Raw genomic sequence first — 14,738 nt, 5'->3', positions numbered from 1 at the left:
TCTCTCATGTCACTAATTCTCATGAACAAGGAGCCATGACATTTCTTGTTATCAAATTCCTATGACACCCAAGCTGATCTTGGTCTCTTGTTTTAAATACAATGGGACACAGGGGCTCTTTTCAACGTGTTTAAAAGTCTAGTAAAATGAGATCCTGGTTCGTTCCCTCCATCCACTTTTTCCTGGCGTCCTGCTTGCACTCTAGCTATCTTGGCAAGACCCCCTGCTTCACCGTCTAATGCATGCCCCCGTTCATAAGGACAAATGTGTTACCACAAGCTGTAGTTCAGATTCTGTCATCTTCCTGTCAAAGAAATAATTGCTGCTGGATTGTAAAAGACTGATCCTTTACCATATCCCATTTATATATTTGCTGTTGCAGCTCTATTGCCATGCAGGACTCAAAGTCTAGATGTAGCTCAGAAGAGTAGTGCTGTTGGCGTTGACCAGTTTTCTTCCTTGGTGTTCTGCTACATTTTGCTTTGTACCTGGAATATGTGCCGTATTTTCAAGCAAACGACCTTTTGACAATCATAGTACCCTTTTTTAAGTCTCTGTCCTCTCTCCTGCTCAGGCTGTCTGTCTGTTTATTCAGCCTGGGAAAAACTGACTTCCCTTGTCTTTTGCCTTTTTAGCAACTTGGAGTGTCTTCTGAATAAGCACTTTCATAATAAATGCAATCAGCATATGCATAATTTTAGAAACAAAGGTTCTTACTTCAAATATTTGTACAAGAATAACTGTTCTGTGGCAAAGGAAGAAACACTCTGAGATGCAACTATACCTTTCCCCACATTCAGGCACTAGAACTTAAAAACATTTTCATTCTGCCTGTATCTTTTCCGTAAGGAATTAGATAAATACAATTTATTCATCTTCATTATTTTTTAAATATGATTCAATTCAGCATCTGTATTCTGAATTGTATCACCCCGACGTTTAGATCACTCTGGCAAACCTAATTCTGGTTTCTAGGCAGTGATAAGGTAGCCCATCCTTATTACAGCTTGTTCCTAGAACAGAACTTCTAGACATTAGTTTGGCTTCCAGTGTTCAGACATGACCTGAATTTTATTTCCTTGGAAAATAGTGTTATAAGAGTTTTGTATCACATAACAGTTGTCTTCACTGAAGCAGAACGGTTACTATGTTATAATTAATATCTACCTGGTTATTAGAACTATAGTCACTAAAGTTTGTTCTGAATACTGTTTTAGGTTGTCATAATTGTCATGGTACAGTTATTATTACCATAATTTCCTTGGGGTTTTTTTTCAGTTTATAATGGCAGGTAATAACAGCATCAGTGAATGCAAACCAAAATGGACAGCAAAAAAACAGTATCAGGATCTGATGTGCAGCATACACTGAGCAGGAGACATACTGTGTCCAGATGGAAATGAACATACATAGATGTAGCCATAGTTCTTTCTTCCCCACAAATGTGTTCATATCTTACTACAAAATTTTCTTATGGATCAAGTCCTTGGCTGTTTTGACTTATCCAAACTTCTCTCTTTTTTTTTGGGTTTTTTTTTTTTTTTTTTTTGTCACACCCTGAAGTTCTTTTTGAGAATATGGAAATATTTCAATTGGAAAAGTTTCAAGAGAAATACTGTTGACGCCTGTTTGTAACTTGAGAACCATATAAATCCTGTGACCTTTTCTTTTCATTCTTCACTTTTTTTTTTTCCCTTTAATGATTATCTTTATGGAATCCAGTTTTGGTAAACTAGAAACCCTCATTAATTTCAAGATCTCACAGATTCCAAAATCTAATACTAGTCCATGACTAGTAGGCTAAGAAAGTTGTATCATACTTTTAATTTGGCACAAAGATACAGTAATGACAGGGGCTTTCCGCTAGTTCAGTCAAATACACTCAATGTGTTGTATAATGATTAAATGATGTCTGACTGAAGCTGCTTTTGGCTTCTTATTTGTACATTCTATTTTGTACATATTTGGGCATAGCAAAGAGCTTTCCATCTTTGTAGAGAAAGCTATTTTAAAAAGCCACACCAAACCCTCCCCCTACCCCCCAAAAAAAGAGAGTCAGAGAGGAGATATTTTAAGAAGGAGCAAGAAAGGGGGAAAAAAATACTCAGATCATTTACTGTGACATATTAGTATTTTTCCCTGGTGAAGGGATAACATAAGCAAATACTATATTATCATTGTTCCACATTTATATTGTAACTTTTACTTTCTATGAAGGAAAGAGGATTATTTTTGGGGGTTTTGTTAATTTTATGACAGCATAGTCTTTTGTTTATTTAAAAAGACTACACAAGGTAATGATTAATAAATCCAACTATCTAATTCTACAATTTCTTATAGTTGCCAAAGACATACCAAAGGAAAGACTTGGAGACGAAAACAGGAATGGTAAGAATTTTGACTGAGATGGTCTTACCAGTGCAAGAGTAAGACAAAATTTTGGCACACAGAAGAGAGGCTCAGATATGTTATTTATCAGTAAGTTGTAAGTAGAAAACAGACAGGAATTCATCTAGAGCTTGATTAAAAGAAAAAAAAAAAGTGAATTTTAGTTCTAGGAGGCCTCCTAGTATAGAAGGTCCGAGGCATTATCTGAATGTGCAATAGTGAAATTGTAATACTTATAAATACTTGGTGAAATCAGGAGAGACAAGAATCACTAAAGAAGATTTTCTTTGGCAGTTGGCTTTTTGAAGTGTTTCTGGCCTTGCATTTTATTTTGCTCACCTATATTTATGAAGAATTGCATTTCTTGTGCCGCTGTAATCTGCCTAGAAACAAAGTGAGCAGTATACCTTAAATTCAGATTAGGCTACAATTCAGAATTAAATCGTAACATGCCTAAATCGAAATTAATAAAATTGAACTTAATTGAAGTCTAGTTGAACTAAAATTCTGTATTAATTAAATATGGGCTTTTTCTTTCTGTGCTTGCACATAAAATGGTAGTTTTATATATAATTCTGTCCCATTGTAAAAAACAAGTGTACTTTTACATGAATAACACAGATTCACACTTAATGTAACGAGGTGCTACTAAAAGACTTTGCCTCAATTTTCTTCACTTTACCTGTATTTACTAATACTGCCTTCTGACAGCCCAGCTATTTGTACTATTCTCTCACAAGAGGTAGCAAAACCTTCTTGAGAGTCCCAAGTTCTACCACCTTAGATGTATTTCTTCTGCTGGAATGCGTAAAATAGTAAAGAGCCAAATTCTGATTCACAGTCTTTAATTGAGAATGACGCCTTTGTTTGCACTATCAGCTTTACAAACTATATTTCAATAGCTGTCATGTATCTGTAAAGGGTATATTTTTTAAAAGTGCAAAATCTTGCACTGGAATGATATTATCTGTACCAATGAAAAAAATATCCACATACTAAACAGTTGCATTGTCAGGAAAATTATTTTAATGAATTTGAATCTAATCAGTGTGGACTGTATTTAGGTAAATATTTCAAAACAAATAATTATAGATAAATATTATAGTGTGTGTATTTGGGAGGAGGTAATGCGTATATGTGCTTAATTCTTTCTATAAATATGAAAAGCAAAGGATTATGGAGACTTTCAAAAAGCACTTTGGCTGGAAAAGGTTGTTTCTTTTGTAACATGAGTAACATCAGTTGCAAAGACAGCCTCTCTGTCTCCTATTGAGCTAATGCAACCTTTCATTACTGTGCATCTCACAATACTAACCTCCTCTCCATCCTAAAACATTCAATGCTACTACTCTGGGAGTCTGTATGTCATGTTAAGCACCCTGAAAAGGGCATGCCTTAGGAAAGTCTCAGGTGTAGCAAGTAAAGCATCACTACAGTTGTCACTTCAGCTCAGCATGAACATTTAGATCCACATCCTAAGAATAAAATATTCTATGGCTTTGACTTTTCTACAGTTTCTGATAAAATCTTGAGTCACTATTTTCTCTTTACCTACAACTCCTGTGTTCAACACACACAAGTGTATCGAAGTTACTACTTTTGTGAAAAAAGAAAAAAGAAAAGAGAAAAGAGAAAAGAGAAAAGAAGAAAAAAGAAAATAGAAAAAAAAGAAAAAAAGAAAAAAGAAAAAAGAAAAAAGAAAAAAGAAAAAAGAAAAAAGAAAAAAGAAAAAAGAAAAAAGAAAAAAGAATCCCACAGCATTTATTTTTAATAACTGTTTGGCTACAAAATTTTATTGATATCCTTCTATGTTCCCTCTAGAGGATGTAATGCACAAAAGCATTGCCACAGAACATATAAAATTACAAATGAAATTTATTGTAAAAAGTAGAATGTCTTCTAGACTGGTGTCAGTATTTATTTCATTCATAAACCAAAACTGCAGGTATAGTATATTCATTGTCAGCAAGTTCATGTGTGTAAATTGCCATCCAACAGTATTGACTGATATAAGACAGATATTGAAAAGACAATTCAAATTTACTCTTCCAAACATAAACTGTTCCACAAAAGCACTGTAAAAACTCCTTCAAGGTTTTGTGTTGTGCTTCACATTTATGGTTAACTACATAATTTGGTTGTGTCATAATCCACTGTGTTTGGCAATTTGGCATTAAAGGCCTGCAAAGCAGATTGAATCCTCACCACTTCACTGGTAGACAGTTTGAGTCTATGACGGAGTAAGCAAGAGAAGAGGTCTAAACGACGTTGACCAGGTGGAGAGAGTTTATTTACACGATCCCGTATCTCTAACAACTGTAAAAGTGCTGAGTCCTGTGATCCCTGAGTGTAGGGGTAGTCCAGCTGCAAAATCAAGTCTCGAATTGCTTCTGGGTCAAAGTGCATGCTGTAGCCAAACACTTGGATGTTATTGATTTTCATGTAGCCCAGATTTCTTGAGGGATCAATAAATTCCAGGGGCTCGTAGTAGATGCTCTCATTGCCATTTGGACCATTTGACTTTATTCGACTCCTCAAATAAATGTGTACCGTTTCAAAAAATGTCTTCCACTTGTTGCCCAGTGTCAGCGTCCAGTTATAACACTGAAGAGGTAAGTCCAGTTTAGTCCGTTCCCAGTCTGGGAAATTATTTTCATTCACAGGCATAAACCAGCTCTCAGAGTGGCTGCCCCCAAAAGGGTTGACGTAAACAGCAAGAACAGGCTCTAAGGTGCTGTTTTTTGTTAGGCAAATTTGAAGAGAGAGGCCAAGTATCATATGGACCAGGCTAGACTTGTACTTGTTACTCTTAAGAGTAAGGAGCATCCGCTTGCGCCAAGAAGGATCAAACCAGCTGTTGAGGCGCATGTCATTGCTGATGAAAATGGCATGGACCTCAATTCTCCGATCCGTCTTCTGCAATAAATACTTCATTTCCAGGTCCTGAAGGTCAGTCTCAAACCCAATGTAGTGCTCTGTTGATTCTGCCACTTCAGGCTTGCAAAGCCCTTGGCTTAGCATGTAGCCAGCATTGCAGGTCCCACAGCGGGTGCGATTGTCAGGAGCACAGCTCAAGCATGCAGAGCCATCTCCAACTGTGCAGGGAAGGAACCCATGGCAGGCAACCTGGTCATTAGGGCAGGTGCATGTGTGAGTCTCTTCAGAAAAGCTTCCCAGGAGGCCATTTTCATTACAGTAGAGAAAGGACTGGATGCGATTGAGCCAATAGTTGGAAGATCTGCAATGTTAAAATAATTATTTTAACACAAAGAGAGACTGCACACAATAAATACAACCTTGTTATTTTTTATTGGAAAGAGAAAAATAAATCTGTTTTTAGTAGCAAATTAAAGCACTAAATTCAGATGACAGTATGTGCTGTCAGATAAATACATGTATAAATTGCCTTTTAACAATGTAAAATCACAAAAGAAAAGTTTCCTTATAAACTCAGAGGCACAACAGGAATATTTGATTCATGTATTTGCTCTCTCTATATCTCTGTCAAAGGAGCCTGACAGACATTTTTCTGTAATTTTCTTCAGATTAACATAGTGAAATCCTATGCAGTTGAGATTATTTTTTCTCGTCTTATTTGATCATGGAGGTGCTTTGTATGTATCTGAGTGTGTATAACTGTACCATTTCTCTATTTCATTATGACAGTTTTTGTAAGCTTGCAAGCTTTCTTGTTACTGGCTGTAGCTGCTTTGATTTATAAACAGTGAGACAAAGTGCTTTCCTGGAATAGCAAATAGGACCCTGCACCCCACTAAAATTGATTCAGTCAATTCTTCAGACAACTTCCAGCACAACGACATCCCGACAGGAAGCCATGCATAAGCATGCCATGTTTACTTTTCATCTTTGGTGATGAAATTAAAAGATCATTTTAATGTCCTTCTTATAATCTCATTTTGGTTTCACTAGAAGTATCAGTTACTGATAACAGATACTGAAACCAACAGTTTAGGCTGATGAGGCACAGTTGCTAGAAGAAAGACAATGGGAACAACAGAGTTGTTACATGGAAATAGTCAAGAAAAAAATTGCATTCTTTCTTTCTCTGTATTTTTCAGTTCTTATGCACAGTTTAAAGAACTTTTTTTGGCTGCTGCAGAGTCAGATTTATCGTTGCCACATGAATGATGATGATTGTATGGTTTCTCCCCTTTTTTCTTTCCCTTTTAATGGTTTCAAAGAGAAAATGCAAGAGCCTCATTTAGTGCTGACTTACTTTTTAAGTCACTTCTGAATTTGTCTCAAGATTGAATAGTTCAGAAATCATACATTTTTGTTGGGTTTTTTTTACTATAAAATAAACACTAAAATGAAAAATCTCAATGTCTGATTCTTTAGAAACATGAAGATAAAAACCAGTAAAACTACATCATTGTATACTCTGGTGACTTTGTTTAATTGGTTTCTTTCTTTCTCTTTTTTGGATTGAGGGCAGGAATCTTGGTTGTTTTGGGGTGGTTTTTTTATATACATATAGTCTATTGGCATTTTCTAGAAGTGTAGGTAAATATAATAACATCTATGACATGAATACCTAAGCATCATTCTTCTTTGTGCTTATTTCAAAGGCAACATTAAGCAAAAATATATATATGTTTGGAAATTTATTCCTTCATTTCCTCATTAAAAATCATAATGTCCATTCTACAAGCAAGGTCAATGTCAAAATATAAAAGTGACTCAAAAAAATGAGTAGAACAAAGCTATTGCTCTCCCAGGTGGACATTCCTGTGTACTTTCTCCGGGTTATTTTGACAGCAATCTGCACCTATTGAGCTTGCCCTGGTAGCTCACAGGAACTGCAGTTCAGGTGTGTTACGACCTTGTTTCCCATTATGGGACAAACTTTGCAGCCATGCTATGTATCACATGGTCTATCTTACTGCTATCAGCCCTATGATGCATCGGAGCAATCAAAACAGAGAAAATCCTTGTCCAAAGGAGTGAAACTAACATTTCAAAGTTCTCTTGTTACAGCTTTTCCCTAACTGTTTATGGCTGGCTGTGCTTATTTAAGAACTGATAACGAGTTCCAAAAGCTGCTGCATGTAAGATATAAAAGTCTGGAGTTTTTGCTTTCCTTTAGTTCTTTGGGTTATACCACTTGCTTCATAATAACCTTAATAAAGTTGTTACCTTATTTGATTTGTTATCCTGGACAGATAACTGGGTGGGTTTTAAGAATATGTTGTTTGCTTTTTAATCTCCAAGTTTTCTGCTTGTACTGTTACTACCAGTTGGTACCACATGACTACTGTATCAAGGTTAAGCATGTTCAACAGCCGATATTGGTCAGGTTTTCAAATGTAAATTTTAGCATCCTCTTCCACTTCTCTTGCAAACAGAAGTCCATGCCTTTGAAAAGTTTGCTTATATATAGGAGTACATTTCCAGAAAACGTCATTTTGCATAGACAAACTCTGAGCTTACAGTTGTGGCTTTGAATTAATCTCAGTAGAGGTTGAAGACATTTGAAGATTTACCGTAAAGATTTTCCATGTATCGCAGTGTGTCAACCATAGAGATTAAATCTGCTTGGCTCACTTACTTACACAAAACATCAACCATGCTATGTAGTTTGTAGCACCGAAGGATATGTTTGCATTATACATTCTAGTCAGAAGTAAGCTAACTGTGCCTGAGCTCCAAAGTCAGAGACCCACATGACCACATTAGTTTTTCAGCAGAGATTAGTAGCCTGAATTTGGCTTTCTGCTAGAATGGGCAAGCAATTTCTGTATGGCTTGGAAGTCAAGCATTTATCATGGTTTGGAGCTCAGGAAGTCAGTTTTAAACTATGCACCAGCTATTAATTCTTTGAGCCTAATTTTACATACTATCTGATAGATTTTAATGAGTGAATTTTTGAATATTGCTTTATTGAGGTGTATTGGGTGTCACTGGCAAGGTTTTGACAGCAGGGTTGTTGGCACAGGTGCACCCTCGGTGAGAAGAGGCCAGGGGCTGTCGCATACCAGAAGCAGCTGGTTCCAGACAGTTCCAGCTGGTTCCAGCCAGGTGTTCTTATCTTCACCCACAAGCATTTTATATTATTTCCTCCTCCTTCCCTGTTGAAGATGGTGAGAGTGGCTGGATGAGGGGCACCTGTCAGCCAGCGTAGGGTAACCCACCTCATAAGGTAAGGGAGATAATTCACAGCTTGAAGTTGATCCCTGTTACATTTCATCTACCCTTTCTTACTCTTAGATCTAGTGGATAAGATTATGAGGGGTTTATATATTGTATTACTACTTATTATTCTGCTTATTATTTGGCACTGAAATAAGTCAAAGAATGTTCTGCACATTAATTTTTTCATATAGTAGAATTTTTGGGAAAGAAGGGGATTAATCCTCCTGCAGATACACCTGAGCAAGGTTAGATGGGACAAGTATCTGGAATGCAGGATGCAAGAATGCAGGATGCAGGCAAAGAAAGAAAGGGAGTCTGTGGCCTTACTGAAGACTGATGAAGAGAAGGGAGATGGGAAAGCAGGGAATGAATTCTCTTGGTCCATTAATGTGATGGAAAGAGGGAGACCTGGTGAGGAAGTTGGAACTGAAGAATTTTTTATTGTTGGAATAAGCCTATAAAAGCCAGCAAAATTGATTTACTGACAAGGGTTGATTTGGGTTACTTACTTCTTCAGCCACACGGCCTTTAAAACATTTATTTTTTTCCTTATTAACAATCTAATCTGCTGTTTCCATTATTATGAGAAACAAAATCTTTAATGTCACTTTTCTGTTCTTTTTATTTTTAATGAGCCTACCTACCTTCTTTTTTTTTTTTGTTAAGGGATAGAAGAAGTAGTCTAAAAGTCTTCAAAAAATTACATAGCTACACAATTAAGTAAATTTCCTTTCTAAAACTTAGTTATCAGTTTATAACTTAGTGTTTAGCTTATTGAAACAACTATATCTTTGATCATCAACAGTTGCAAGAAGACCAAGAACTTTAGAGGGAAGGAGGTTTTCTCCTTATTCCAAATAAAGTTCAAAACAATGACCTAATACTTTTTAACTTATTTTGATTTTTTAACCTGATTTTAACCAGAGAGATTGCAAGTAGTTCTACTTATATTTTTTTTGTCTTTGATCAGTTTACAAACATAAACTCTATGTTAAAAAATAAAATCATCTGCCTTATTGGACTGCTTTTTTTTTTAAAGTTGTCATTAAGGAATACTGTTACTTTTTATAAATTTATTGCTTTCACTCAAGTAAATTAAATTAATTAAGTGAAAGTACATAAAATGTCAGCAAAACTTATTTTATTTAAGCTACTCATCCTTAATTAGATAAATTCACACTGGAATGTCATTCTGAAAGCTTAATTTTTCTCTTAGAAATAAAAGATCATTTAAAATTCTGGACTCTGCAGTCAGGGAGAAAGGCTTGGTTAGAAGCAGATGCGTCCTGAAGGTCAACACCTGGCTGAACAGCTGTTGCAGTCAGGATAGATGGCAGCTGGGGAGAGATAGGATCGAACAGAAAGTAACCAGTGACATCTTAGGCAACAGGCTTGCTGACCCTGTGAGAAGGGTTTCAAGCAATGTTAGCTTGGGTCTGGAGTCAAAATGGGGACTAGAGGAAAAAAGCATCTGAGAAAAACAGTCCCACCAGAAAATAGTACAACTAGGGATGCTTGTGAAGTGCGTAGACACAGGTGTAAATAGTGTGGGAAACAGGCAGAAGATATGGACACTGTTGCAATGCTATGACTTCATTGGGATCACAGTGATGTGGTGAGATTAGCCTGGGGCACTTGTGATGGATGAATAGTGACCCTTTAGTGAGAACAGGTGGGCAGGGGGGACAGCTGTCATCCACACAAAGGAGTACTTTGAACTAAAACTTTGCTATTGAATGAACAATGAACTGACCAGGATCTTAAGGGCTGCTGCGGTCAGAGGAGAGCTTTTCTTAACCAACCAGAGGAAGGAACATGACCACAGGTTCTGACCTTCATGGAGGACTCCAGCCATCCCAGCAGTGATGTTGGTGGTGAGGTAACATGACAGGATAGAAACAATCTAGGATATTGATGAAATGCACTGAGGATAATTTTTTTTTATGCAGGCGTTGAAGGAGCTGAATAGGGAAGATGCTTTGCTGAAGCTGCTACTCATAAATAGAGAACTGGTTGAGGATATGAAAGCTGATGGCAGCCTTGGCTGCACTGACTGCAGGATGGTCAAATCAAAAATCCCAAAGGAAGTGAGGGAAGCAAGTAACAGAATATCTACCCTGGTCTTCAGGCAAGCAGCCTTTATCTTGGAATTAGTAGACTGGGTACCAGGTGAGGGTGCCCTAAAAGGTAAAACAGCACAGGTGATGTGCTTTGTCTTCAAACAAAGTAGTCCATTTGGATGTGCAGGAAGTTGAGCAGGCACAGCAGGAGACTGACCTGGATGCACAGGGAACTCCAGTCTAAGCTCAAAACTCAAGAAGTCTACCTAAGCTGAAAGTTGGGAAAGGCTACTTGGGAAGACTACAAAAACATTGCCTGAACATACAGTGTTTAAATTACATGACATATCAAAACTCAGCCTGTTTTGAAAAAACTGAGCAATGTGAGTGATAACAAGGACTTCTAAATGGATGTTTTCAGCAAGAGTCAGACTGAGGAAAATAGAGGCCTGCTACTGAAGGAGAGAAGAGACCTGGAAACAAAAGTGATTAATGTGTTTAGTGCTTTCCTTGCCTTGCTCTTATCTAACAAGATCTGTTCTAAGGCAGAGAAATGCTAAGCCTTGCACGTGGAACCAAAGCTAAACAGCTGAACATGAGCTAGGACTATTGTCTTGTGGCAAAGAAGACCAAGTGCATTAGTACAGCCAACAGGTCAAGGGCAGCAAATAGTTCTCCAGGTTTGGTACTTGAAAAATGGCACCTGGGACATTGTGTCTGGATTTAAATCCTCTATACAAGAGAATTATAAACAGACTGGAGCAAGTCCAGTGAAGGGCCACCAAGATGTTCAGAGGGTGAGAGCCCATAACATATGAGGAGAGACTGAAGGCACTGGGTTTGTTTAGGCTGAAGAATGTATGACTAAAGAAGATCTAAATGCTGTCTCCAGATACCTTCTGGAAGGATGCAGAGAAGACGGGCCCAGACACTTCTCCAAGATGCACAAAGAAAATGACAAGAAACAATGTGCAAAAGTTGCAGCAAAACAATTTTGATTAGAGAAAAGAAAAAAATCTTCATTGTGAGGTTGGCCAAATATTATAAGAAGTTGATGAGTGAGATCAGGAATTTCCATCATTGGAGGTATTTTTATGTACTCCTACTACTTCATATTTTAAGGTGCTGTCCTAGCTCAGTGTCTACTGTGAGTAGAAGTTAGGCAGACCTCTACCACCTAGGGAGAAAAAGAACCTCTTTTCCTGGATAATGTATAAGCCATCCAAGATTTTGCTACTTTTCCTGAGATGGTTGTACAAGACCACTGAGCTGCGAAATATCCTCCACAAGGACCTCAGCCACAGGTTGACAGAAAACTTCACACAAATGACCGACATTCCAATTCAGTAATTACTCCTATATTATGCCATGTAGTTCTGAAAACATCATTAAAATGAGAAACTGTTCATGGAAAATCAAAATATCTGTCAAATATCTTTTTTTTTATTATTATTTTAAAGGGATCCAGTTTTCTTTTTTCTCTTAGGTAATTTGACTGCTGCCTCCAGACCATGGCAGAGTGTGGGAAGATTTTTTGAAGCTCAGTGCGCTTAGTATGAGTCTAACAAAATCTCACTTTTCTTCCAGGTAATTATTTTCTTCACATAAGATCCAACCAGTGTTAGTTATTGCTTGATGCCATACATTAGACTTCCTTTTTCTACTATATTAGGTCAAATTCTTTAATTCTTGAAGTTAGGTGGCTGAACTAGTGCTTTGTTGTCTATGTACTCTATGCAAACTTGAGTATACCATTCCTAATCCTTTTCTTTCATCATACACCATTTGACATATTCAAGATCTACTCATTAGTCTGATGCCAGAAAGAAAAATGCTTATTAACTCTCTCATAGGACTTAATTGTATTTTCCCACTATTTCATTTTTTCCAAAGTTGAGTTGGTATGTGAGGTCTACAAAAGTCACGAGGAAAAACTCTTATTTACTTTGATAGGGACAGAATGTGAATCTCAGATTTTAAGCTCCTCAAGTCCATATTAAGGTTAATAAAAGACTTTGCTCAAAATTTAGTATACTCTTATTCTTCTTCAGGTGTAATAAATTCTTGGTACTTTACTCCATTCCTCACCACATTGTTCTGTACACATTCCCAATGTTCTTTTACCTTTTATTTAATCATTTATACGCTCATTGTTTTAATGGGAGGCTAGTGACAAAGGCTGCTTATCTTGAGCAGTTTCTTCTTGTTTATAGAAGTTAATAAATAAATTAAGACAATTAGCGTCTGAGGGAGGGTTGAAAGACTTCCCCAGTTATTCTTTTAATGACACTGCAAACATTATTATTTGTTTTGAAAAATTTTATTTACTGGCCTGATGTGTTAGTTTGCCAAACATTGAGATATAGAACATCTGACTTCCAAACCTAGTGAAACCAGAAAAAGTCTTCCTACTTCAATAGCTTACTTCTTACTTCAATAAGCTTCAAACCAAAATGGTATGCCTGATATATCTGTGACTTCACCATCCTGCAAAATTATGTGATAAGCTCTAATCAGAAGCTATTTTTGGTGAATCATACACTTAAATTACAACTTTACCTTAGAAATAAAGTAATACTTAATTGAATGAAATAAAATACTTGATAAGTATAAGATACTTCCTATAAAATTTTATAATGAATTAGAAATCCATGAAATTCTTTAGAAATTTTTTAAAACTTCTTTTGTTTATTGAGTCATTGAAATCAACCTTACAAAAGCAGCACAATGATATAAAAGAACAGCTATGTCCAGGACAAAATTTCTATGAAAACATAAGTATTGATTGTCCTGTTAGTTGAATACTTGTCTTTATAGGAAATAGACCATCAAGCTTCTGCTCTGACGTACGCAGAGTAGAACACTGAGCCACATAGCCCATACAAATCACATACTCCTCCCCTTTAGCTAAGACCCCTAAACAGGTTCTCCACTATTCTGAGGTTTCAATCTCACCTTTGACTGCAAAAAGATTCTAGTCATGTGAACCATCTCTCTTGTGTGGATGAACATGTCCCTCCATCCCCATTTAATTTGTTTGATCATATACATCAATATGAATATACTTATTTGTGTGTGACAATATTCCACAAATTTTCTCAATTCTTAAAATTTACCAGGAAAAAGGTTGTTAACTAATTATGATTTAATAACAGCTCTAACTCCACCTTTTTACATTCAATCCTTTTCCTACTATACTATAACAAGATCAGGGTGCTTTTGCTGGATAATGAGACTCTTTTGCCAGTGAACCTTCTGTTGCATAGGATACACTAAGAAGTTGGCTACCGTGATTTCGGCTAGAATATTTACAGGGTAAAGAAGGCCTGCCAAATAATCTCACATTTACACAAGCAAGACAAAAAATAGGATAATCCTATGGAAGTCAATGTATCAGTTAACATCAACCAAATTTTTGATGACAATCGTCTTAATAAGAAATGTAAATTTAAAGTCTTTTGGTAGGTGAAATAATTTTACGTGACATTGCACTGCATTACCTCCTTATGAAATGCCCTCCAATTCTGAAGTATATTTAAAATATTTTGAAATCTTTTTTTTTTTGCTATGAAATAACTTTACTTTCAAAAATAATAGATTTATTTGAACAACAGCAGTTGCAAGTTTAATCTAAAACATGTGCTTACTCTTGTTCAATACACTGTAACATTAAATGTAAGAACAAAGCAGTATGGTCACCCTATATAATAGCTGTAGCAAGTATTTAATCATTATATGACACTTTTACCTTCTTCTCTGCCTCACTAAGTGCTTAACATCTGTTGTACATCAGATGGCTCAGTAGCACATGATGAGTACTCAGTGAGGCAGATGCTAAGTAAAAAATTGAAGACAATTTAACAAGAAGCATATAGGCAGTAAAATACCCATCAAATATTTTTCCTTCCTTTGCAGGCTGAGTCCAGTATAAATCTGTAAGACAGCAACATCAACACCAAATAAACTTACAAGCATCTCTAAAATGTCCTACTCTTGATTCTGGGAGATCACCTACTGGGAAGTACAAATAACACTCCAAGTACCTTGTTTCTCTGGTGTGATTCGTAACAAGAACATTAATTGATACTAAATTGGTCTTTACGTGAATGCAACTTTCTTCTGGGAATCAGGGTAAAA

The 14,738-nt window shown here is 36.4% G+C and overlaps 1 protein-coding gene across 1 annotated transcript in view; it reads right to left on the bottom strand.

Annotated features, from left to right (window-relative positions):
* Positions 1-4,159: 4,159 nt before the first annotated feature.
* Positions 4,160-14,738, bottom strand: part of BRINP3 (bone morphogenetic protein/retinoic acid inducible neural-specific 3) — a 212,151-nt gene continuing 201,572 nt past the window's right edge. Inside the window, exon 7 of the mRNA XM_009886361.1 lies at positions 4,160-5,626. Within this exon, the coding sequence (XP_009884663.1) occupies positions 4,510-5,626 (1,117 nt within the window). The 3' untranslated portion in view covers positions 4,160-4,509. The remainder of the gene's footprint in view (positions 5,627-14,738) is intronic.

Source organism: Charadrius vociferus, unplaced genomic scaffold (genome assembly GCF_000708025.1).
Source record: "Charadrius vociferus isolate BGI_N301 unplaced genomic scaffold, ASM70802v2 scaffold785, whole genome shotgun sequence".
In the NCBI taxonomy this organism is placed as follows: domain Eukaryota; kingdom Metazoa; phylum Chordata; class Aves; order Charadriiformes; family Charadriidae; genus Charadrius; species Charadrius vociferus.
The sequence above is the reverse complement of the archived record's forward strand: the minus strand, read 5'-3'. Positions and strand labels throughout refer to the sequence as shown.